Source organism: Rissa tridactyla, chromosome 2 (assembly GCF_028500815.1).
Source record: "Rissa tridactyla isolate bRisTri1 chromosome 2, bRisTri1.patW.cur.20221130, whole genome shotgun sequence".
NCBI lineage: Eukaryota > Metazoa > Chordata > Aves > Charadriiformes > Laridae > Rissa > Rissa tridactyla.
The window spans coordinates 147,549,369-147,572,885 of NC_071467.1; the positions used below are offsets into that span (position 1 = coordinate 147,549,369).

At 38.8% G+C, this 23,517-nt stretch overlaps 1 protein-coding gene across 7 annotated transcripts in view; it reads left to right on the top strand.

The window, feature by feature from the left end:
• The window catches only part of MLLT10 (MLLT10 histone lysine methyltransferase DOT1L cofactor), a 146,995-nt gene extending 124,106 nt beyond the window's left edge, over positions 1-22,889 (top strand). For 6 of the 7 annotated variants that reach the window (XM_054190448.1, XM_054190447.1, XM_054190445.1 and 3 more), the window contains 9 exons: positions 2,077-2,194; positions 3,584-3,656; positions 8,185-8,339; positions 10,190-10,378; positions 10,787-10,875; positions 11,001-11,362; positions 17,942-18,044; positions 18,812-19,024; positions 21,243-22,889. In XM_054190448.1, the coding sequence (XP_054046423.1) occupies positions 2,077-2,194; positions 3,584-3,656; positions 8,185-8,339; positions 10,190-10,378; positions 10,787-10,875; positions 11,001-11,362; positions 17,942-18,044; positions 18,812-19,024; positions 21,243-21,311 (1,371 nt within the window). In that variant the 3' untranslated portion in view covers positions 21,312-22,889. The remainder of the gene's footprint in view (positions 1-2,076; positions 2,195-3,583; positions 3,657-8,184; positions 8,340-10,189; positions 10,379-10,786; positions 10,876-11,000; positions 11,363-17,941; positions 18,045-18,811; positions 19,025-21,242) is intronic. The other variant, XM_054190444.1, reaches the window with a different exon arrangement.
• Positions 22,890-23,517: the final 628 nt, after the last annotated feature.

The following is a 23,517-nucleotide window of genomic DNA, read 5'->3' on the forward strand; positions in this document are numbered from 1 at the left end:
TCCCGAAATGTTTTAGATGAGAGCTTAGATGCATATGTATAGTCAGGAGCAGTGAGTGGATCAGCTGTATTTTATTGTTGTAAATACCGGGCAGTTGGAAACGTGTGGCGTGCTGGCTGTGGTTAAATGGCCAGCACCTGATTCTGCAGAATTGAAATAAAACCAAATATCTCGACTCAGTGTGTTGATTGGCTCTTGCACACTGGTAAAGAACCCTTATTAAAGGACAACAGTACTAATACGTACTGTATTTCTGGAAGCTGTTATACCTGGGTAGGTAGAAATGCCTGCATTATTTTTTTAGACTTACAGCTAATTCAGATTAATTCTACTAAAGACATGCAATTCTTAAAAAAACAAAACAAAACAAAAAAAACAAAACAAAAAAAAAAAAAAAACAAAAAATAAAACCAAAACACCAGAAAAACAACCAGATTTGAAGTGATACCGTGTTTCCATGCCTAGCAATCTTGCACAGACCTTTAAACTGAAGAGCGAAAAAATTCTGATCATTTTAAGTAATTACTTGTGGCTTTTTCTAACTTGGTGACAGTAGAAGAATGTAAGTATCAGGCACAATTTCTCACCAATATATAGTAAATAAAGCATCATTGAAAACAGTTGTGTGAATTCATAAAAGTCCATTCATCAAGTTTAATATGTTGGCTGAAAGCCAAAACTTAATGGTAGTGTGTGATTCTTTCCAGAGACATAGTTTATACTCTGTAATATTTTGCTGTAATAACCAGTATGTTTCCCCCATCTCTTGTGTGCAGTTATACATGTCAAAATGTCCCACAAATTGAGTTCCTTACTGTTCACCTTCTTTTTTCATTTTTCAAAGTTTCCTTTGTAAAGCTTGTTTACATTTTCTTAAAAGATTCATTTTTAAAACCAGTGATCACACAGGTTGTGTATCTTTGATTCCCCCTGCCCCCCCCCCGTCCCCCCCAGCATTGCAATCTTTTCTTTGTTCTGAAATAATTTTTTATCAGGTAGGAAAATGCCTTCTTAATAAGCAGCCGTGCCTTTTTTTTCTTTGATTGCCTGTCTCTGCAACTCAGCATTTGACACAAATCTTTTCTTCGAAAGGAAAAAAGCATAAGCAGCCAAGGAAGAAGGTATTTTTATTGCGTTGGATTATGCAAGATTTTGGCCAGCCTCCTTAGCTTCATCTGTTTAAGGGTTCATTTTCGCTTGTTTGGCACAAGTCCCAGCAGAGACCTTCAGAATTGTGGTTAGCAACATGAATGAACACAAACTTTGGGAGCTCTTCAATAAGTAGAGCTGGCCAACTGCCAAAGATACAGTTCCTTATATGGGGTCAGGGCAAAGCTGTGATTCGGCGAGCCCCCTATTGTATAGAAAACATACTTGTAATGGCTGTTTGCGTTCTTTAAAATAAAAACAAAACAAAACAAAAAAACACCAGGCTTCCAAGTCTATCAAAATAGGAAGTAGCAAAATAGTGTGCAGGTTTTACTAATGATGGAGTTGAGCAAAGGAAATATGGCTCTGTGTAGTTAAACTATAGAGCTGAAAGTTGGACCTTTTGACCTCCACAGCCGGCTTGTGATGTAAGGAACCCAAGCATTTGTGAGACATCTGTTGTCTACCTGCCCTTATTTTGTAAATGGTTTAATAAGATTAAATAATTAGTAGGATAACCACATGGTCACCATGCTACTAAGTCCTAGCATCGAGTGCATACTTCAGGATAGCAAGGAAGTTTACCCATCCTGCTACACTGTGGTTGTTTTAAAATGCAATTTAGGTATTTTTAATATTTGCTACAGTAATTTTTTTATTAGACTTTTTTTTATTAACAGATCTTGCCAACGACAAGTAAAACACACTTTAAAACCTGATATATTTTCAAAGTACTGCATACTATTTCTGTACTCACAAATGGAAAATAGTATTTTTTTCTTTTAAATACAGTTTTTTTAAAAAAATTCAACTTCAAAAAAATTAATAATTGTGCATTAAGAAGGCTTTTAAAAAATATATTTAGCATTTCTCTCTGTTTCAAAAAAAAAAAAAAAAAGGATTCAAGTTTTAATTGGTTTCTTGCAGGCAAACACCCTACCTGGATCTTCTCTCAGTCTGCCTCCATCCCACATGTACGGCAATAGGCTGAATCCCAATTCAGCAATGGCAGCACTTATAGCTCAGTCGGAAAACAGCCAAGCAGGTAAGCTTCCCGCCGCTGGTGACAAATGGGCAACTTTACAGACTGAAGTATTTTTAAAAAGGTTGTTAAATTTTATTTTTGAACTCTGCTCAGCGTTTGGTTATTAAATGTCTGTATAAAGTTGTTGGGTGTTGGAAGTAAATTCTCAGTTGTCCTGCAGGACAGCGCGGTTTTTCTCTTCCCCCCTCCACACACCCCCTTTTTTTCTCTCTCTCTCTTTTTTTTTTTTTTTTTTTTTTTTTTTTTTTTGGTGTCTGAAATGTAAATGTTTAAGCAGAGCCATCAGCAGGCAGGAATGCAACAATGTCTCCTGTGACTTCTGTGATTGATGTGTTCAGTTCGGAGCTCTTTGCAACGAGAGTAACACAGCTCTGGGTTTTGTCGTGAATAGTTTAAACCTTGATTTGCATAATTCATGAAATTGCATTACATCCAACTTCGTGTGAAAGAGATCCCGTTAGAGAACTTGTGCGGCGTTTAATAATCTTGTGAATATTTACCGATTGGCGTTTTGTTACCCTTGGCTCTCCTCGCCGGTTTTAATGAGCCGCTGCCTCGGCTTTGTTTCCTTCCCTCCGTCCGGGTTTGTTGACATGTCGTAGCGGTCCCGGCTCTTTGGGGGAAGGGAAGGAGTTTAGCAGTTTACCAAGAATGGATCAGTCATGTCTCTGCCCTCCGAGAGGTCGGAGGTCGCTTGACTCAGAATAGGGGGAGGGTAACCTTGAAGGGGGCAGATAGGGTTATTTTATTGAGAGGCCATAGGGAAAATAACCCTTTTGAGTCCTTCCAAGCAAAACGTTTTCGTATACTTAATGAGGCCTTTTTTGTTTGTTTTACTGCCTTTTTAGCAAGGGACTTTCCTGTGCTCCTGCTTATAAATAGGAATTAGTGAATTATACGCTTACATAAAGTTTTCAGTAAATTTGCAGAATAATGTGTGCTTGTTAGACGACAGCGGTAAGTTTAATACCTTACGTATTTTATGAGTTGTTTTGGGATGCAAAGTGTTAAAAAAATACAGAGCATCAGGATTTGCTGTGATAAGCATACAGATTAGCTGTCCACAGCTGTGATTCATTACTTTCACCGTAGAAATTAAAAGTGGCTGAGGGGAGGGTACTGCAAATGCAAACCACGCTTCTGTGCTGTAAAACTGAAAGGAATGAAAGAAGTGAACATAATCCATGGCCTGGTACAGCCTCAGAAATGTGTAAGGACGACACCTTACATGCTACAGTTCAGCAATCTTAAACTAGTTACGTATTCACTCTTCAGCAGTAGCTGCAGATAGAAGTTGAGATTTAAGGTATTTTTAAAATATCTACATCAGCTTTAAAACTCTTATCTAAGAAGAGTCGATTTATCAGCTGTGAAATATTTACACTGCAGATCAAGATCTCGGAGATAATAGCCGCAGCCTTGTTGGCAGAGGAGGTTCACCCAGAGGAAGTCTCTCACCACGGTAAGCATTATTTATATTGGAGAGTGCAGGCAGAGAAAATGTTTTAAGATTTGGAAACTTCACTGTCTTTTTACTAGTAATACGGAAGTGTTTTAAAAGCCTATATATGTATATATAAACACAGATGTATGCATACATTTATTTTTATATTGATATATCTATCTAAAAAAAACCCCTAAAATGTCCAGATAGCTAAAATGTGCTGAAATTTACTTTTATATCAACTGAAATTAAGTTTACAAATGAAGGACTTTACTTAAGAAATGGAGTCTTACTTCATAGGGATGTATCTATCATTTAATCCACACGTACTACTTATCTCCTCAGATTTGTTACCATAATCATATCTTTAGTCATATTTGCAAAAATTCCAAAATCCCTTAGACTTAAAGATGACAACAGTTACAGGAATAAGATGGTCTGAGAAGTTAAATATCAGTAAAAATTTCAAAACAAATGTTTTCTTCCCATTCCCTCTCCACTTAGAAATACGCAACAATTCTCTGTGAAAAGTACTTTTTTTTGTTGTGGTGCTGTTCATCTCTACTGAAGTTTGACATAAGAATTCTGCTGGAATTGTATCACGTTATTTTGTTTCAAAATACTTGCTGTTAAAATTTCAATATTGCACTTTAAATACTTCAGTAGTGTTTTCTTTGTATTTTAAGTGAATCTTTGTTTCTAAAGGGCTTTATTTTCCATACTGGATACCATATGAATTAGATTTTATAGCGTTATTACTGTATTTTTTCCTTAGAGATTAACCATGGGAATTTTATCTTGAAAAGAATTTTAGGATAGCTAAAAAATGGTAGTTACACAGATATAGTGTTGTAACAATGAATTTGATTGTTACAGCATGTGTTTATTACAGGAATTTGTAATAAATATCTCCAAATTAGATAATTTAATGTACATGACTGGTGTTGTTTATCTTGTGCTATATTCCTTAATTAATCAAATGACTTCTTGTCGAATGGGGTGAGAATATCCATTATAATAGTTAGGTGGTATTACCTAGTCTTGAACAGGCTTTTCAGCTTTCCAATACATGTTCCTTCTAAAACAATAAGTAGAAAATTTATAAATTAGTTTAGACTGTGTTCTTGGTACAGTACATATATTTACACAAGTACATATATTTACATAAGCATATAAATCTTTATATGAATAAAGAACATGTCTGTATAACAGACAAGTAAGTTAAGAGAATTTTGCAAAGGGAAGTGCTCAACAATTAAGAAATTTCAGAACTTTTGATTATATATTAAGTAGTCCTCTTATGGTGTGGTAATGACAAGTTTTAATGCCTTCTTAGTTAATATGCAAAGGCCTGATCTTTGTACAATTTGGAATAGGTCATAGTTGTGTTCAGGCTGGCTTTAGATAGAATATTTGAGAAGCTAAACTTCTTAAATATGACGCTTCTATGCAGTGTATGTTCCGGGTACATACAGTCCAGCACTTACAGTGTGGTCAAATTTCAGCTGGTTTTCACGGGGATGGCAAAGGAGAGCTGTGTAATACAAAGGCCACCGCAGTCCACTGTTGCAGAGCTTCCTTGAGCGTATGGAAGCTGTATCGCTTCCCAAAGAGCAGATAGCTCTTGATTGGCAGTAGAGTTGTTCAAAAACAAGCCAAAAGGGGGAGGGGAACAAGGGGGAAGGGAATGGAGAAATGACTGCTGTAGTTCCAAAATTGAAAGATGGAAAAACTTATTCCGAAATACCTATCATGGAAAAAATTTAGAAAACTTAACCATTCAATTAAATTCAGTAGTCAGCAAATTTCACCACTAGTTTGTGCGATAAGAAAGATCACATGTATGTCGACATTTCTAAAATATGTAGGTAGCTCTGCACCTTCCCCTGTTAAATAAATAAGTCTGATTATTTAAAATATGGTTTATAGTGAATAAAAAGCTAACTTCAAAAATCTGCTATCTGAAAACTTTGCAACTCTGAATGTTACCTGCTTTATCTATTAAAATTATTTTTCTGCAAGTTCTGACTCTCTTCCCTTTGAAGCTTATGAGATTCATAAATAACACTTCTCTGAAAGAACCACGTAATTTTCAAATAGTTGCTTAAACCAAAAACACTTGCAGAAACAATTGTTTGCTGTTGATGACGCAGACGATTGCAGCTCGTATGTGAACGTATGTGACTCATGAGCTGTATGGGCATTTCAAATTCATATTGTTATATCTTTGTACCCCTATATAACCACAGTGTTTGATGTTTAAGCTGTCATATTTAAAATTTTAATATATTTGAGAAATATAAATATACCTGATATATGTGAGCTGTTTCTGTTTTGCAAAGGAATTGCTGCTTTTCCCAAGGTACCACTTAAACTTTTTTACCCTATATTTAACCTTATATTTAAAAATGTGTTATGTAATACCTGCATTGAAATATGTATGTAATGCCTATATCTAAATGTGGTATTGCTTACAACTGATGTTGTAAGAGTATGAATAACTGTACCCCAAACTTAAACAAAAAACAGTTGTGAACGTAAGCAAGGTATGAAACGTTGAGGCAAGGGATTCCCATCTCAGTGACAGCAATGGACCTGCACATACTGCACATTTATAATCCTATTGGAAACTATGATCAAATACTATTTGGAATAAGGATTCAACCCTAGTGTGCAGGAACCGTATCATGTCTAATGGATGAGGTGGGGGTTCAGCTGGAAGAGGATGGATTGACTAATGTTGCGATACAGGAAAATCTAGATTTTCCGTTTTTTTTCTCATTCTGTACAGGCTTTGAGTGAAGGATTGCAGAGGTTATATAGTCATGTGTTGCTTTTTTTCTGCCTTTGTGAAATTGATAGGAAACAGTCCTTAGCCCAACAAGAATTTTGTTGGTGATTTATAATTCAAACGGTGCAATCTGTTAGAGTAGCGTTATGCGCCCTTCAAAAGCATTCATACAGAGAAAGAAGTTGCTGGGGGGGTTGTGTGGTGGGTTTCTGTATTTGTTTGCTGTTTGGGTTTTTTTGGTGTGGTTTTTTTTTTTTTTTTAAAGTGCGTTGTTTGTATGGAGTGTAGTACATCTGTTCAGAATGTTTCTGCATAAACCTTTCTTCTTATCTCTTCAGCACATCATGTAAACAACTAGTTTTAAGGCCGTTTTTTCCATGACTGTGCTGAACTGTTAAATGCTGTTGAGTTGTCATCTCTTGTCAAAAACACTACCTTGGTTACCCATTCATCAGGGCTTTTTGTTTTAACAAGTGTTGTTCTTCTTTCATCCTGTATGCAAAAGAGGAATTATTTATAAATACTTAGAGTTCTTAAGTCACCTACTTAAAACCTTTTCTCGTTAAAATAGCTTTGCTCTGGTGCCTACAAAATGCTTGACAGTCATTAGGTAGCTAATGTACTGTGACCACTGCTTATTACGCTAATCATAATTAACACACTGATTTCCTGAGCTCTATATGTTGTCCTGTGCTGGGACTATGGTGGTCTTGTTGGTAAGTTTGCAGTACATGTAAAACAGTGTGGCTGTGATCCTGTGATGGCACCAATAGTTGTTACTGTAACATATAAGAATCTGAATCTGAGCTCACTGGAGATGATTTAAAAAAAACCAGCAAAACCACAACAAAACAAACAAATAAAACCACCAGCCAACATTTAGCGGGCTTTGGTGTTAGTCCTGTATGAGGAATGGGACCATGCGTACGTGAGGCCAGAATCCTGAGTCAGAAATACACCGAGCATCTAATTTTGCTCACAGGTTAAATTTTGCCTCATCCAGTGCAAAAGAAGCCTTCTCATAGGGCCTGAGGGGTACCCAGCTTTCTTAGTGGCTGTGTGCTGAATATTTAATTTTCTCCTGAATGAGAAAAAGCATGTGGCAAAGGGATTATTCCTTGAACTATGTGCGATCAGAAGTGAAAAAAGAAGTATATTAAGTGTGCACAGGACGGGCAGAGTATAACTTCAACTTCTGTTGCGTCCCTTCTGAAAGAATATTTTTACATAGTCCCATCAAAAATCTGGTTTTACATGATTCTTCTTAGAACAAGTTAGGCAGTGGAATTATATCTGGCCTTTCTGTGTAGAAGTACCGTTACTGTGCTGATTTTAATGAATTGTTTTTATTTTCCCAGTTTTCTCTGGGAAAGGTTTGGAGATATTTTTTTTTTCTTTAAAGACAGGTACTCTATATATCCATATATAATTGTTTCCTGCTGTAGAAGTATGTGTTGTATAATTTAATACAATGCTGTTTGTCAGTTAGGTATATATTAGTCTGTATGCAAGAAGAGGTTATGTGCTTTCGCAGTATAAATTCTCACGCTGTGAAATACTACATCTTTGTTTTATTAAAGCCTTGGCAGTGAGAACCAGGACTTCTTAGTGATTTTGATGAATTAACTTAGCCTTGGAAGTGTAAGATATGTAGGTGATAAGGGCTGACATAAGGAAAGAAACTTCAACATCATTTTACTAATACATTTCCTTCCATCCTTTTCTTTAAACAATAAATTGCAATATTTTCAACAGATCCCCTGTAAGCAGCTTGCAGATTCGCTATGATCAATCAGGGAACAGTTGTGGAGAAAATTTGCCCCCAGTAGCAGCCAGCATAGAACAGCTTCTGGAGAGGCAATGGAGTGAAGGACAACAGTTTTTATTAGAGCAAGGCACCCCTAGTGACAGTAAGTACTCACATTGTGTTTATTACCGCTTTTGTTAACTGTGTTATTCAGAACTGCCATTCAGTGCTTGTCCAAGAGTTTGAAAAAAAAACTTATATTCTGCTGTGAATAGAAATATAACTGTGGTGTATAATTGTAATGTAGTTCTCAATGCAGCACATGGCTTCAGTAGATTACAAAAGACTTCTCTATAATTATCTACATTTTTATGGATGGGGAAATTGTGTCATGTAAGAGGAAGTGACTTGTAGATCCATCTGGTCAGTTGCAGAGTTTGGAAATGAATTCTGGACTCTTAGATTCACTACTGTAAATAGTATAGAATAGTTCCCCAGTTTGCTTTATATTGTGTGATGTAAATCGGCATAATAATTTTTTATTGTTATATTTTTCATTTTTTTAAATCTAAACTGCCTACTTCTGTTGCTGTTTTAAAAAAATATTTACAAATGTTAGGGAGGCGTCCTACTGGGCTTTCCTATCTTTTTTATGCTCTGTGTTTCTTGTGAAATTCTCAAAGCAAGCAAATAATTATTTTCTCAAGTTATGTTTAATAGAGTAGAATAGTCCAAGAATGAATACGTTAAAAGCGTAAGTGATGAGTAGATAACTTGGATCTCCATACTCAACAATCTATCAGTATCAAAGACAATGACTGAATACATTTACTTTTTTTTTTTTTTTTTTTAATACACGGTTGGGGTTTGTGTTATATTTTATTGAGCATATTCTTCTTGTTGGTAGTATAAAGTGGTATCTAGTATTTGGTATTTTTATGAATGGTATCCTGACAAAAATGCTAATTGTGAGGAAATTCATGCAGGGATAATCCTTTAAACATGATAGCTGGAGGACAGGTTTAGCTAAGTCTTATTGCATCTCATTTGGGCTCACTGAGGGTTCCTTTGTATGTTCTTGAAGAGGAGGGATAAAAGCTAAATCCTTGGGAAATGACCAGATGTGCCTATACCAGTAGACTTATGTCTGTAGTAGGCCCAGAGGTCATGTTAAACAAATACAGTTTAGAATTTAAAAAAAAAAAAAAAAAAAGGCTATCCCTGTGGCTTTACAGTCACACTCTAGTACTAGTTGGGAAATCCAAGTTCTGAAACCAAATTGGAGTTTGAGAAAATTCTGCTTGGTAAAAATCAGGTTAATAGAGAAGATGATGCCCTTTTTCTGCAAAAAAAGGGGTGGCAACTGCAGTGCTCACACAGTGCTCCCTGCTGGGTGATTTGTAGATCGCCGCTCAAAGCAAACGAGAGCTCCTGCTCCCAACAAGGTGTGTCATGATAACTTCACGTTGGGTGACTTTTTTTTCATTGTTTCTGTAAGTTTGTGACTCGCTCTACAGGGCATTAAAGCAGAAAAACTCCCTTTTCACAAACTTGCTTGTTTTTACGTAAATGATGTTGGTTGGCTGTATTGTTAGTTGAACCCATATTTGCTAAACTTTTTCTGGTATGCAATTACCCTGTGCAACCAAAATAGTACTGTTTTTATATTCTGGTTTGGGGATAAGTTATCATATACTGCTGTTTGCTTAAAATGAACACCATCCCTAATGATGTGACTTTATCTGTATTTAAGCCGGGATGTAGATATATTGCAAAGTTACTATCACATGCTATGTACTTTTTTCTGCACTTCAAATTACACAAAATTGATCCTAAACCTTTCCACTTAAAGTCAAATTTCTCTAACATATCTCTCAGTAATAATTTTATTTATATTTTCACATATGACTTAATGCTAGTCTTAAACTGTAACGCAGAAATTAAAAAAAAATGAAGATGTTATTTATTCTTTGAATGTGGTTGTGGAAGATAACATACACATTTTTACCTTAGTTTTAGGAATGCTTAAATCGTTACACCAACTTCAGGTTGAAAATAGGCGGTTAGAAGAACAGATAAAGAATCTGACTGCTAAGAAGGAGCGGCTTCAGCTACTCAATGCACAGCTCTCAGTGCCCTTTCCAACAATAACTTCAAATCCTAGCCCTTCTCATCAAGTACATGCCTTTCCAGTACAAGCAGGTAAGTAGAGGAGAGTATTAAAATGTCAAATTAATTTGAACATGTATTTATATGAAATACTTATTTCATCCACACATGCCATTGATGGGGGATGCATACACATGCAGGATAAATATAGACTAAGAATTTGTTGGTGTGTTTAGATGCTTAAAAGTCAATTAGAAGATTTATGTGAAGCATTACTATTTGTTTCAGCGCAGTTTCTTTTTTACTTCAGTCTGGAGCACATCTGTTTGAATCTATTGATTCACCAATTATTTAGTTAATATTTTACTATTCAGCAATGATTTTAAGGTTGACTTTATGTTTTCTGTTTACCTTTGACATTATTTTGAAATAAGTATTCTGTATCTTTTTACATGTTACAGAAATTTAATTCCTATGTGTTTTTTGAAATAATTATTTTAGCACCTAGCAGTGATTCTTTGAACAGCAGTAAAAGCCCTCATCTGGGAAACAGTTTTTTACCGGACAATTCTCTTCCTGTATTAAATCAGGTAATTTTTATTTGCTGCTTCTAAACTTAAACTTGTTACAAGTTAACTCATCATAGTCCTTGCATTGTGGTGTTGGGTGAAATTTTGTGCAGCTGAGGGGGTTTTGTTGTTTGTTTTTACACCAGGAGATAACCTCCAGCGGACAAAGCACCAGCAGTTCATCAGCTCTTTCCACTCCACCACCTGCTGGGCAGAGTCCAGCTCAGCAAGGCTCAGGAGTCACAGGAGTTCAACAGGTCAATGGTGTGACAGTGGGGGCACTAGCTAGTGGTATGCAGACTGTAACCTCCACCATTCCTGCAGTGCCTGGTGTGGGTGGAATAATTGGAGCGCTGCCAGCCAGCCAGCTGGCAATCAATGGAATTGTAGGGGCTTTAAATGGGGTAATTCAGACCCCAGCAACAATATCACAGAACCCTTCTCCTCTCACTCATGCAACCGTGCCACCCAATGCAACGCATCCTCTGCCAACCACGTTAAATAACAGGTAAGAATTTGCTGATTTTATGTTTTTCCGGATAGTGCCTGCTGTTCTTCAGTTTAGCTGTATTTTTTTAAACTGTCTTAGTCAAAAGGTAATGTTTCTTCCTTAGCCTGTAATTGTCAAACCAGGTTCTGCTCCTGATCTTTGAATGAAAGTAAGAAGGTATTTAATGGAACCATGAATAGTCAAGTTAAAGGAAGGATGTTTTCTGTTTAGCTTTTGGGAATCCCAGTGTCCACTTATTCCTGTTCTTCCTGTTTCCATTTATTCCCAAACAAATACAATCATGTAAATATGCTCCAGCTCTTTTTCTAGTTCAGAAAAAAATATTCTTTGTCCTGACAATTGTTCTTGCAGGATTAAAGGGGCACTGGAAAAGCTACCATTTGTTGCAGTACGAAGGGGGGAGGGGAAGGAGGAGAACTGTATACGGTCATGTAATTAAACATGTAATAGGCATAACTAACCAGAGTAGTAATACCATTGCACGGTGTTTTCAGTTCTCTGCATCTGAGTCTAAAGACAACAAAATCAGTTTTTCAAGTGGGTGTTCCTAAGGATTTTTAAATGCATAAAAAGATCCGTGCTTCAGGATTTGTAACAGCCCTTCCCCAAACCCAGGTATCCTCAGTAGCATAAAGTGCTGCTGCTTGAGCTGCAAGGCAAATGGGTAACAAAAGGAGACAGCTGCTTTCCGGGAAGGGGAATGGGCTGCTTGGTCTGGAAGTATTTCGGGATAGAGCAGAGCCTGGGCTAACTCATTTTCCTCATTCCCCTTCCCCCCACCCCTTATATTGTCCATCACTTGGGAAGGAGAACCGTGGTTCTGCGTAGAAAGAAATGCCTGCAAATATGCAGTGGATTACTTGTCGTTAAGTAGAGTTTATTTTTGGAGATTATGGTGGATTACCCACCAAAAAAGGCGTATGTGATTGGAATGATGCAAGGGTTCCCTAGTTTTGTAGCTTGTTTTTCCAGTTTCTTTCCTCACTGTTCGTTTGGCAGCTCCTGAATATTCGTGCACCGCATCACTGTGTGGTATTGCTTCAATAGGCTCATAAAATCTGATACTTTCAAGTGTATCCTGTTGATTTGCTGTGCTATTATATTTTTACTGAGGAGGTTATATTTTTCATAGTTTATATCATATATGAACATAACATTTCATAGGTTAAACAAAAGACATTTTGTTAATGAAAAGTTATCTTCTTTCTTGAGTATCAGAGGTCTGCTGAAAACACAAGAATTTTGCGTTACTCTCCCCAAAAGCATGAGGGGAAGTGAGAAATACTAGAGAAAGTCAATAATATTGACCAGTTGTATGATGCTTTCCACTTCCAAGTAATGTCAAAATATACAGGTCATGCTTCTGTTTCTCATATGATTTTGTTAATGCACAGATTACTTATTTCAGACTCTTTCTATTGCAGAATTTCTTCTGTCTCTTTTTTAAATATCCATCTTAACTGCTGTAACTCCTGAGTGTGTAGTTTAGTTGTAGTCTACCCCAGTTCATGCAGAATACTGCAACTACTATCCTGTTCATAAGCTCGCTCTCTAACTTTTAGCGTAGTCTGGAATACTCCAGTGATTCCCTGTTTTCTGCTACAACAAGCTTATGGTGTACAACTCTGCCAGCATTTCCGTTTCTCTGTTTCTATTCTTGCATGATCTCTTTCTACACTGCTTCCTCAGTAATACTAATTTAGTGTTTATATTAAATTTAAAAGTACACTTTTTACACAATTCTCTGCTGGGCCCCCTTCCCTTTGAGGTGTTTCACAATTGCCCCCATTTTCTGTGAGTTTTCAGTATTTCTAGTTGTATATTTAGAGGGAAAAAGTTCAGGCGGAGCAAGCACTAATACTAATTAGTGCTAATAAGATTTTAGTAATGACACGTACATTCCTCATTCCCATTTCTTCTGTTACAAATGCTTCAGTGAAAAATATGAAGAATCTTTTCTGTTACTGGAACTATGTTATGAAGAGGCTCTGGGATGATTTTGAATGAAGAAAAAAAAGGAAAAAAAAAAATCTAAAAATATTTTCCACTGGTTGAAATTATTGGTTCTGAAATTATATGGGACACCTGCCACTCTTGAGTTCAATGCTGTTTCAGTGGCAACTAGGTGACTGTTTCCTTAATGTTAAGTTCCTCTAGGTATCACTATGGTTTGAAGCTCTTAATTGTGAGGGTTAAATGGTAACAAGCACAGGCAGGGATGGAGGGTTGCTGCCATGCTGGTGCGAGCTTTCCAAACCTGGTTAGATCGCACGGTGGTGGTCAGCTTTGGAGGTGGTTTAAATTAGTGTTTGCAAGACGGCAGAAAGCCACATGAGAACTCAGCCCTACTTCCTAACTTTGGTGTATTGTTCTGTAATTAAAAGACTTCCCAGATATTCCTGTAAGTCGCTATTTACAGTAACTTCCCAAGCTTCAGAATCTGTTTGGACATTTTCAGGTGACAAATAGCTAGATTACTCAACATTCTTTATGCATATTGTCCTTACTCATGTGAGCTCTTTAACTGTGGGACACAAGGAGGTGAGAAAACACTGATTTGCACAGTGCTGTTTGAGAGAGTTTCAAATTGTAGATAAAAGAGCCTGCATTCATTTGGGAGAGAAAAATACTCTATCCTTTTCTGGGAAAAAGATGGCTTAATACAGATTGTGAGCAACCGGGAGATTAAGTGATTTAAGGAAAAAGATAGGATTGTTTCTTTACATTCTCGCAACCAGAGAAGATGGAGAGTTTCAGACTGATCATATACCTTTTAATGAGAAGCTAAAAAGGATTAAATTTACATTCCAAGCTGATGCGGTTTAGAGAAAGCTCTGTGGTGAAATCCAGTGAACTGCCTCTTCTGGGAAGCTCGGGAGCTGCAGTGTTTTGTCGTCTGTAGTTAGGTTTTGTTTCTAGACACTTAGATTTCAGCTGCTGGCTGAGGATATTTTCTTTCAAGTGCCAATGCAGAGCAAGAGAGGAAGGCAGAGAGGATAAAGAGACGGGAGAACAGCAGCAGAAAAAAGAAGTGCAAAGGTAAAATATGATATAGGAAAAAAGAAAGAAAGAGATAAAAGAATGAAAAAAAATGGAGAAGATTCATTCCAGTATAGAAGAATACAGAAAAAGTGAGGTAAAAAGAGAAGGAAACAATGGTAATATTAGTCAGACTGAAGGTACTTATTTTTTGCAGTTGTTACAAATGTTTTTGATACAATTGAATTTAAAACTGTTTGAAGGAATTTCAATTAATCGATGAATGTCATCGTTTGAAAGTCAAACACATGCACAGTTCTAGCTTATGTTAGGTCTGAGTTGTGCTGTTGCAGCTCAGGAAGAAAATTTAGGAGTTTCCTTGGAGTGTCATCTCTGCTCTCCTCAACAGTCAAACAAACATTGCTAGCAGTTATTGGGGAATAAATAGAATGGTGTTATCCATTTTGTGTTCTATCACATTAATCCCCTGGTGTGTGTGTGTCTGGAATATTATGTGCAGTTCCGATTATACAGTTTCAGACAAGGATATAATACAAGGGAAAAAATAAAAGAGTACAGCAAGCATAATCAGAGGCAAAGTGGCTTGCACAGGACAAGGTCAGTAGAATTAACTTGTTGACTAGAGAAAAAAATGCATTGACAAGAGATTTGAAAACCAGGGAAGTGGTAGAAGTGATAGTAACGATTTTGTGAAGTTTATGGGATATCATAGAATCATAGAATTATTTAGGCTGGAAAAAGATGTTTAAGAACATTGAGTTGAACTGTAAACCTAACACTGCCAAGTCCACCACTAAACCACGTTTCTACCACATCTACATGTCTTAAATACCTCCAGGGATGGGGACTCAACCTAGCAATGTTTGGCAGCCTGTCCCAATGCTTGATAACCCATTCAGTGTGGAAATTTTTCCTAATATCCATCCTAAACCTCCCCTGGCACAACTTGAGGCCATTTCCTCTTGTCCTATCGCTTGTTATTTGGGAGAAGAGACTCACCCCCACCTCGCTACAACCTCCTTTCAGGTAGTTGTAGAGGGCCATAAGGTCTCCCCTCAGCCGCCTCCAGACTGAACATAGCCATTTCCTCCAGCTACTCCCCATAAGACTTGTGCTCCAGACCCCTCCCCAGCTTTGTTGCCCTTCTCTGGACACGCTCCAGCACCTCAACGTCTTTCTTGTAGTGAGGGGCCCAGAACTGAACACAGCACTCGAGGTGAGGCTTCACCAGTGCCGAGTACAGGGGGACAATCACTTCCCTAGCCCTGCTGGCCACGCTATTTCTGATACAAGCCAGGATACTGTTGGCTGTCTTGGCCACCTGGGCACACTGCTGGCTCCTAGTCAGCTGGCTGTTGACCAACATCCCCAGGTTCTTTTCCTCCGGGCAGCTCTCCAGCTACTCCTCCCCAAGCCTGTAGCGCTGCCTGGGGTTGTTGTGACCCAGGTGTGGGACCTGGCACTTGGCCTTGTTGGACCTCATACTGCTAGCCACAGACCATCGATCCAGCCTGTCCAAATCCCTCTGTAGAGCTTTCCTACTCTCAAGCAGGTCGACACTCCCGCCCAACTCTGTGTTGTCTGCAAACTTACTGAGGGTGCACTCGATTCCCTCAAACAGGTCATTGACAAAGATATTAAAGAGAACTGGCCCCAGTACCAAGCCCTGGGGAACACCACTTATGAGCAGCCACAAATTGGATTTAACTCCATTCACCACCGCTCTTTGGGTCTGGCCCTCCAGCCAGTTTTTTACCCAGCCAAGAGTGCGCCCATCCAAGCCATGAGCAGACAGTTTCTCCAGGAGAACACTGTGGGAAGCTGTCTCAAAGGCTTTACTAAAGTCCAGGCAGACAACATCCACAGCCTTTCCCTCATCCACTAAGCGGGTCACCATGTCATAGAAGGAGATCAGGTTAGTCAAGCAGGACCTGCCTCTCATAAATCCATGCTGACAGGCCTGATCACCTGGTTGTCCTGCATGTGCCACAGGATGGCACTCAAGATGATCTGCTCCATAACCTTCCCCAGCACCAAGGTCAGGCGGACAGGCCTGTAGTTCCCTGGATGCTCCTTCTGGCTCTTCTTGTGGATGGGCGTCACATTTGCTAATTTCCAGACAACTGGGACCTCCCTGGTTGGCCAGGACTGCTGATAAACGATGGGAAGTGGCTTGGTGAGCACTTCTGCCAGCTCCCTCAGTACCCTTGGGTGGATCCCATCCAGCCCCATAGACATCCCGTAGATGCAGACTTCACATACCCCAATAGGGAATAGTAAGTTCAGCCCAGCATGTGTTTCCCATAGCATTGTGGGCATCCAGTGAAGTATGAATCAAAGTCTGTGGGTTGCTTGCCCTGTCCCAGCAGTAGAGAATGGCGATGCTCTGGGTATTTTCATACTGCCTGGTTAATACAAAGTAAATGTCAAAGTGATCACGGAGCTGGGCTACAGCATGCTAGCTACTGTAGAAAGGCAAGATAAATATTTTGTCCTGAAGAGCTAAATGATTGTAGCCTAACTGTGCAGATTAGTTGCTGATTTAACTTAATTCCTTACTAGCAATCCTGTCGTCCTGCGCACACCTTCTTGCTGATACTAGTGCTTGTGCATTCACACAAAAACCTCATCAACATTAATAGATAATCTTTCAGTGTGTTTTGTACTAGCTTTGGTTTCAGCTCAGTTCCCGTGAGACGCAGCTCATTGTACAAGAGCTAGTGCAAGGGGAGGGGACAGAAATGTACTTAACCTTTCAGTAGCAGGGTAAACCTATCATGAAACTACACCTTAATAATTCAATGGGTGTTTTAAACTAGTAAAGCTAACACTGGTACGGAAAGAGTAAATCCAGCTGTCTTCCTGGTCTCCTGTTCCAAACCCACCCTCGTTCATGCTGTTGGTCTAGCAGTGAACTGGCAGAGCTGGAGAAAACCTTTATTTCCAGTTGTCAGATGGATCAGTTCCCTGCCCAATTTCCTAAATAGCTGCAGAAAATTTTATGTAGGCATGAAAGCAGGGACTGGGAGCTAAGTGGTAGGCAAGTGCAGGGGCAGCTTGCTTCATCCTGTGGCAGCATTGGATGGCCAGCTTCAGTGCTCAGTGTGTTTGCTAAGTTACAGACAAGGTATAGGCAATAGTGGTAATCTGAACATAGCAAAAGATGAGAATTAGAAGGAAACCAAGACAAAGTAAATGCTAGTTAACTAAGTATGAAAGGTTGGCAAGAGCTGTCTTATCATATAAAATACGGCCTTTCCATATAAAGTATTTGAAAAAAATGTAGAAATGGTAATTATTTTCTGAGCTTAAAATAATGTGCACATAGTAGACTTCCATTACAGGCAAGATGTTGCTGTTGCTCAGCATAACTGAGACTGGGGGCGGTGGTGGTAATGTCTAGGTATGTATCAAAAAAATGCAACTGGACAGACAGACTATTTAATATTTGACAGTATGCAATCAAAATGCTAAACAAGAACTGTCTATTTATATACAGCTTTTATTTATTTCAATGGAAAGCTGAAGTTCCCGTACTTTCATATAAACTCAGTATTTCCCTGTCAAACCCCACAGTGCCTCTGGACTAGGATTGCTTCCTGACCAACAGAGACAACTTCTACTCCATCAACAGCACCAGCAATTTCAGCAATTACTAAGTACCCAGCAACTCACATCAGTAAGTTTTACAGTTAATTATGATTTATTCCTCTATGGTATTCTAAGGCATGGATAAACTCCTCAGCCTAATAAAAATGCTAGACATGTGTTTAACTTGATATTACAGGTTTTGATAATCTTCTAGTTTTTCAGTTGCTTCAACCTTTTTGGATGACAGTCATGCTAAACTACAAGATACTATTGGGCTCTCTGTAGCCCTAGAATTGTTCCCTAGTGCCTTCAGTCCCATTTAGTCCCGTGTGGACATGGTGGCTTGTCTCTTGGCATCAGCTGTGGGCAGCAGAGTTTGGGACCATGTCTGGATTCTAACAATATCCTAAACTATTCTCTGACTCCACCAGGACTCTAGCAAAATATTTTTGGGTATCATCTCATGAGCTGTCTTTATTCTGCCTTGCAGTATTCATATATGCCATTAGGTAACTGGTTTAACTCCTTGTATTGTTAATTGTGTAGTTTTAGTACTTTGACAAACATGGCTTGATATTCTTCTCAGGTATGTTTGTTCTGATGGAGGCGTGACGAAGCCATCAGGCTTAGCTGAACTTCTGCTGAGCTACTGATTTCAGGAAATTTTATAGGCGCTTTCTTCCCCTTCCCACAATCTTATGGAATTTCATCCGTGTAACCTAATTAGCTGGGATTAGGTTAAGAGTTGCATTGATTGATGATTTGGATAAGCAAGAACCCAGGGAGGAGCTTTTTTTCAGTAACTAATTCTTGATTAATTTTTTTTTTCTCCTTCCTTTCCTCATATTGCTCAAGGAACAACATCAGGCCCTTTTGTATCAATTAGTACAGCAACAACATCACCACCACCAACACCACCAGTCTGAAGTACAGCAATTACAGATTACTGGAGGAGCACAGATACCCATAAACAACTTGCTTTCAGGCACACAGGCCTCACCACTTAATGCAGCTACCACCAACCCATTCCTTACAATTCATGGAGATAACGCAGCTCAGAAGGTGACAGTAAGTATATTTCTCACCTCATTTTCAATGTAGTACCTCCATGAGGCAACTAAAAGATACAGAGCAAGTTACGTGCATGTATCCACAACTCAAGGATGGTCGAGTTTTTCTTTATTTTCCTTATTTTCTTTTTCTTGTGCCTTGGGCTGCACTTACTGAAGTTCAGAACTCAGAGAACTTGTAGTCACTTACACCTAACCTGGCTGCTGCACGCTCCTGCTTCCCTGGATCAGGACACCAGGCTAGCGACCCATGCCTTCCTCTTGTAATTACAACTGCAGCCCTAGTCCTCCTCACCCCACCTTCTTCCCCAGCTTTGTGTCCAGTATTTTGTAGATCATTCCTTTTATCGCCTTACTTGAAGAGTTTGTCCTGGCCAGGCCTCAGGCACTGTGAAGCTGCAGAGATTAGTCAATGACTTGAGAGATGAGGAGCCCATTGCTGGAAAGGTGAAATATGTACCAGGAGAATGGGCTGTGTGAATCTTGGTTCTGGCGTGGGAAGGCTGAGTGACTCCTTTGCTTGGTAGGGTAATACAACTTTCCCTAGACAGATAAGGAAACAAGACACATTTTTCTGGCAAAGATGTTCCATTGTCTTCAGCATTTGCCCGTAAACTCCATCCCCGAGACAGGAATCCTTTCTTCAAGGAGTCAGAGAATAGACTTCATTTTCTAAGGGTCATACAATATAACAAAGGATGAAGGGAAGGAGCGTGTGGAACTTGTAAAAACAAAGGATGAGTAGAGCAGGAAGAAAAAGTTCCGGTATTCCTTGGAGAAGACCTCAAGTGGCAGTGGTCGTGAAAAAAGGGAAACTTGTTTGCAATAGCAGGAAGGAAGAGTTTGGGGCTAGATGTCGGTCCTCTCTCTGCACCCACCCCCAGCTACTTTAGGGGCACAGTGGTGGAGGACGACTCAGGCAGCTGAGCTTTTGTGGTACTTCCTGAACATAAGGTGAGACACAAAACATAAAGGATGAATTTTCAAGACAGTTTTCCTGGAAACAGCTCCCTTCCATTCAGAAATATGAGTGAGTGCTTTTATTAAGCCTTGCGCGTGGTCGTTGTCACTCTCCAGTTTGGTCCGTTGTTGTCATGTTGCAGCCATACTGCAAACTGCCGGACTCCAGTCAGATCACGTCCTTTCCCAGTCCCCGGCTGTCAGAGCAGAAGCGCTCTGTCCCAGGGGTTTGCCCAACGCCTTGCCTTCATTTAGAAATGTTCACAATTTGTTCTTGTGTGTTTAAAATTTATCTCCCCTCATTTTCTAAAAATGACTAGTGAATGGAATTGAGATCCTATATTTGGTTTGCATCAGAACAAACTATTCTATATGTGACCTTATTTTGAATTTTTGAAATGACTATTACTAGGTTTGGACAGCGTGACCGGGCAGAACTAGTATATTTTACAAATACGCAGTTACAATTTTAGTTTTGTTCTTGTAACAGTTAGCTGTAAACAATTCCAGGAAATCTCAGAACATCTTTTGAACAAAACCCTCAGAAATAAATTTCTTTTGAAATTGCCTTTTTTTTTAAAAAAAAAAAAAAAAAAAAAAAAAAGGTTAGAATTGAGATGGATAACATGGGATTGTCTGAACTATTTTAATCCAAAATGAATTTTTAACAAATTCTCCATTTGCCAAAAGTTTCAATATTTGAATCTCAATTCGAATTGGAGCAGCTTTTCAAGTGTTTCTGAATGCTCAGTGAATGAGATGAGGTTTCTGCTCAGTCCTGGTCAATACTTGCAGGAAATGTCTTTGTAGCAATTTATGAGAGAAGGATAATCGTGATGGGGCAAAATGGGAATTGTATTTCTGTTCTGATGGAGAAGTGTAGATTTCAGCCCTCTCCGGTGGGTAAAGCGTAGCAGAGCTCACCTGGTGTTTGTCTTGACCATCGTGTGGTTCTAAGGAGAGACCAACAGCCGGGAACAGCAAGTCTTGTTGTTGAAAGTATGAAATTGTTGAAAGTTGAATGAAAGTAGAAGCAAAACTGATGTTTTCTAACGGCAGCTGTAATGACCTTCATATGAGTTGCTTCAATGTAGGACTACTTTAATTATTCTTTCCCACTTTTTATTCTACAATAGATGATTTTTCTTTGCAATGCAGAAGTTACTATTTAGATAGCCCTGGTAAAGGTACTGCTTTGTCATTTGTACGAATTTAACTTTACTTAACTCTGTATTTTATAATCTGATTTTTAGAAGTATTTTCTCTTACACAGAGGCTCAACGATAAAACTGGACCAGTTGCGTCAGAGAAGAGTTGACATTTGAATGACACTTGAGAACTGCACGTCCTGCTGTTATAGCACTTCGTCTGGCTGCAAACTGCAGTTTGCCTTTCTGCAGATTGAAGAAATGCAACAAGGAACTCTTACTGCACAGCAAAAGGTTAATAATTTTCACAAGGATATTTTTGGTAGGTTTTCATTTGCTTTCTTGTTGCACTAAAATGGATGTACTTTTTAACGTTTCAGACTGTGAAGTAGATAAAACTGCAAACCACGATTATTTTGTCAATGTGATGGTACTAAGTACAAATTCAACGACAGAAAAACACATATTTGACTTTTCAGTCCTAATCTTATAAATGTAAAGGCTGCTGAACTGCCCGTGGTCCCACGCTGCTTTGGTTTCAGAGCAGTAGTTTTAAAAAACAGCGGGAGCCCAGCCAGTCTGACCTTCTGCTGCAGTTGCAATACACCCTGTTAGACTAAGCTTGTAACGGCAGCCTGGACTTGCTGTTTGTCGTTTCTTTTTTACCCCCCCGTTTTGAAACCCGACTCATAAGGGAATCTGCTTCTGAAACTTTTTTATTCTTTTAAATTCCTGTTGTTATATAGTGGGAGTTTTTCCTGAGTAAGAATTACAGTATGGAATCTGAAGTTTATTAATTTTGGTGTAGGTTTTAGAGTTCTGAGGTTTTTAAAGGAACCGGTTTGGTTCCGGTGACAAAAGTTTTCTTACCAGATGAGAAGGCCACACTGGAAGAAGTTGGTGTCGTGTCTGGCCTAAACCAAGTGCCTGTTGCTACCTCCGCTTTGTTGAAATGGCTGCAAACAGCTGATCATGCACTAGACGTGTCCTCGTTAGCAGCGGGAATATTCTGTGTTGCACCAGCAGCCGCCTTGTTCTGCCTTTCCTAGAGGTGTTTATACCACTGTAGATAGCTCAGGCAGATTGTTACCTGGGTCACTTTTCACTAATAAATTACCAAAAAAAAGTGAGTTAATATTTCCCACTAAAATTTACCAGTGGTTGAAACGGGTGAACTTGCGTTACCAACACTTCCGACAGTAGCTGATTTCATGGCGCGAGTCTATGCAGTACGGTGAAGGACAGTTTAAACGGGGTTAATGACCACTAATCAACATTACGGTGGGAATTATTAGAGGAAAAAGACCCAGCTGTAATTAGACCTCCACTGTGTACTTATTTGGAAGAACATGTTAATTCTGCAATATGTTTCTTAGTTAAACATTGCACAGTTCTTACCTCATTTCTGTAAATAAAGTTTTGTGAATCTGTTTTGTATTGTGAAGAATTCATAAGAAAACATGGATATTTTGATTTGTAATATTTCTAATTAGTAGATTTAATTGAAAAAGTAAAAATAATTTATTTTTATATGTTCTGGGGAATTTTTTAAAAATGTCACAAATCACTTTTGTAGATACTTTACAAAAGTAAACCAGTGGTTTATTTTGCTTACTCAACCCACTGGTGGATATTCTGTAACAATTTGTACAAAAGGTAAGATGGAAATGTGCTGTTATTTTGACTAGATGTAAAATTCCAAGTGTATGAAAAGATATGTACAAAGCTTTTGTTAATAAACTTTAATAATGTTTATAGTTGTGTACTGCTTGCGTGAATGCGAGTCTCCTAGAAGAATGGAATATTTTTATTAACATCACATGACAGGAATGATGTCTGTTGCACCTGGCCACTACAGTTTATTACGATAAGGTTTTTAAAATGTAATTTTTTGTTTTCAAGAGACACTGCTGCAGCTGCAAAACTGTCCAGGGCCATTTTTGCTTCCTGGATGTAAGTGTCCAGTTGCACCCGCGTGCCATAGTCGGATGTCAGAGTGTTTTCCCTTCATCCTTCAGAGAGTGTGAACTTGCAGGAGGAGGAGGAGGGAGCTCTTGCTCCAATGGCCCCCGTTCCTTTTGAAATAACTTGGTGAGAGCCCTGCTGAGATGGGACGAGTTCTTTACGCAGTGCCCATGTTAAGGTGATCGAGGCCTTTAGTTCTTGCTGTAATTTTTGTATTGCGTTTTCTGTAAAACCAGCTCAATGCTTTTTTTTCCAGGAATTTTGCTTATCGTCCATGGAAGGGCTGGTACACGCAGCCGAACTCCTGGTCTTTCATTTCCCAGGTGGCAGGGAGGAACTTAACCCTTCCCCTACTGTCACTTGAAGATGGTCAGTTTTTGGCAGATGGGGACGTGTTATGGCTCCCCTGTGATTTTTA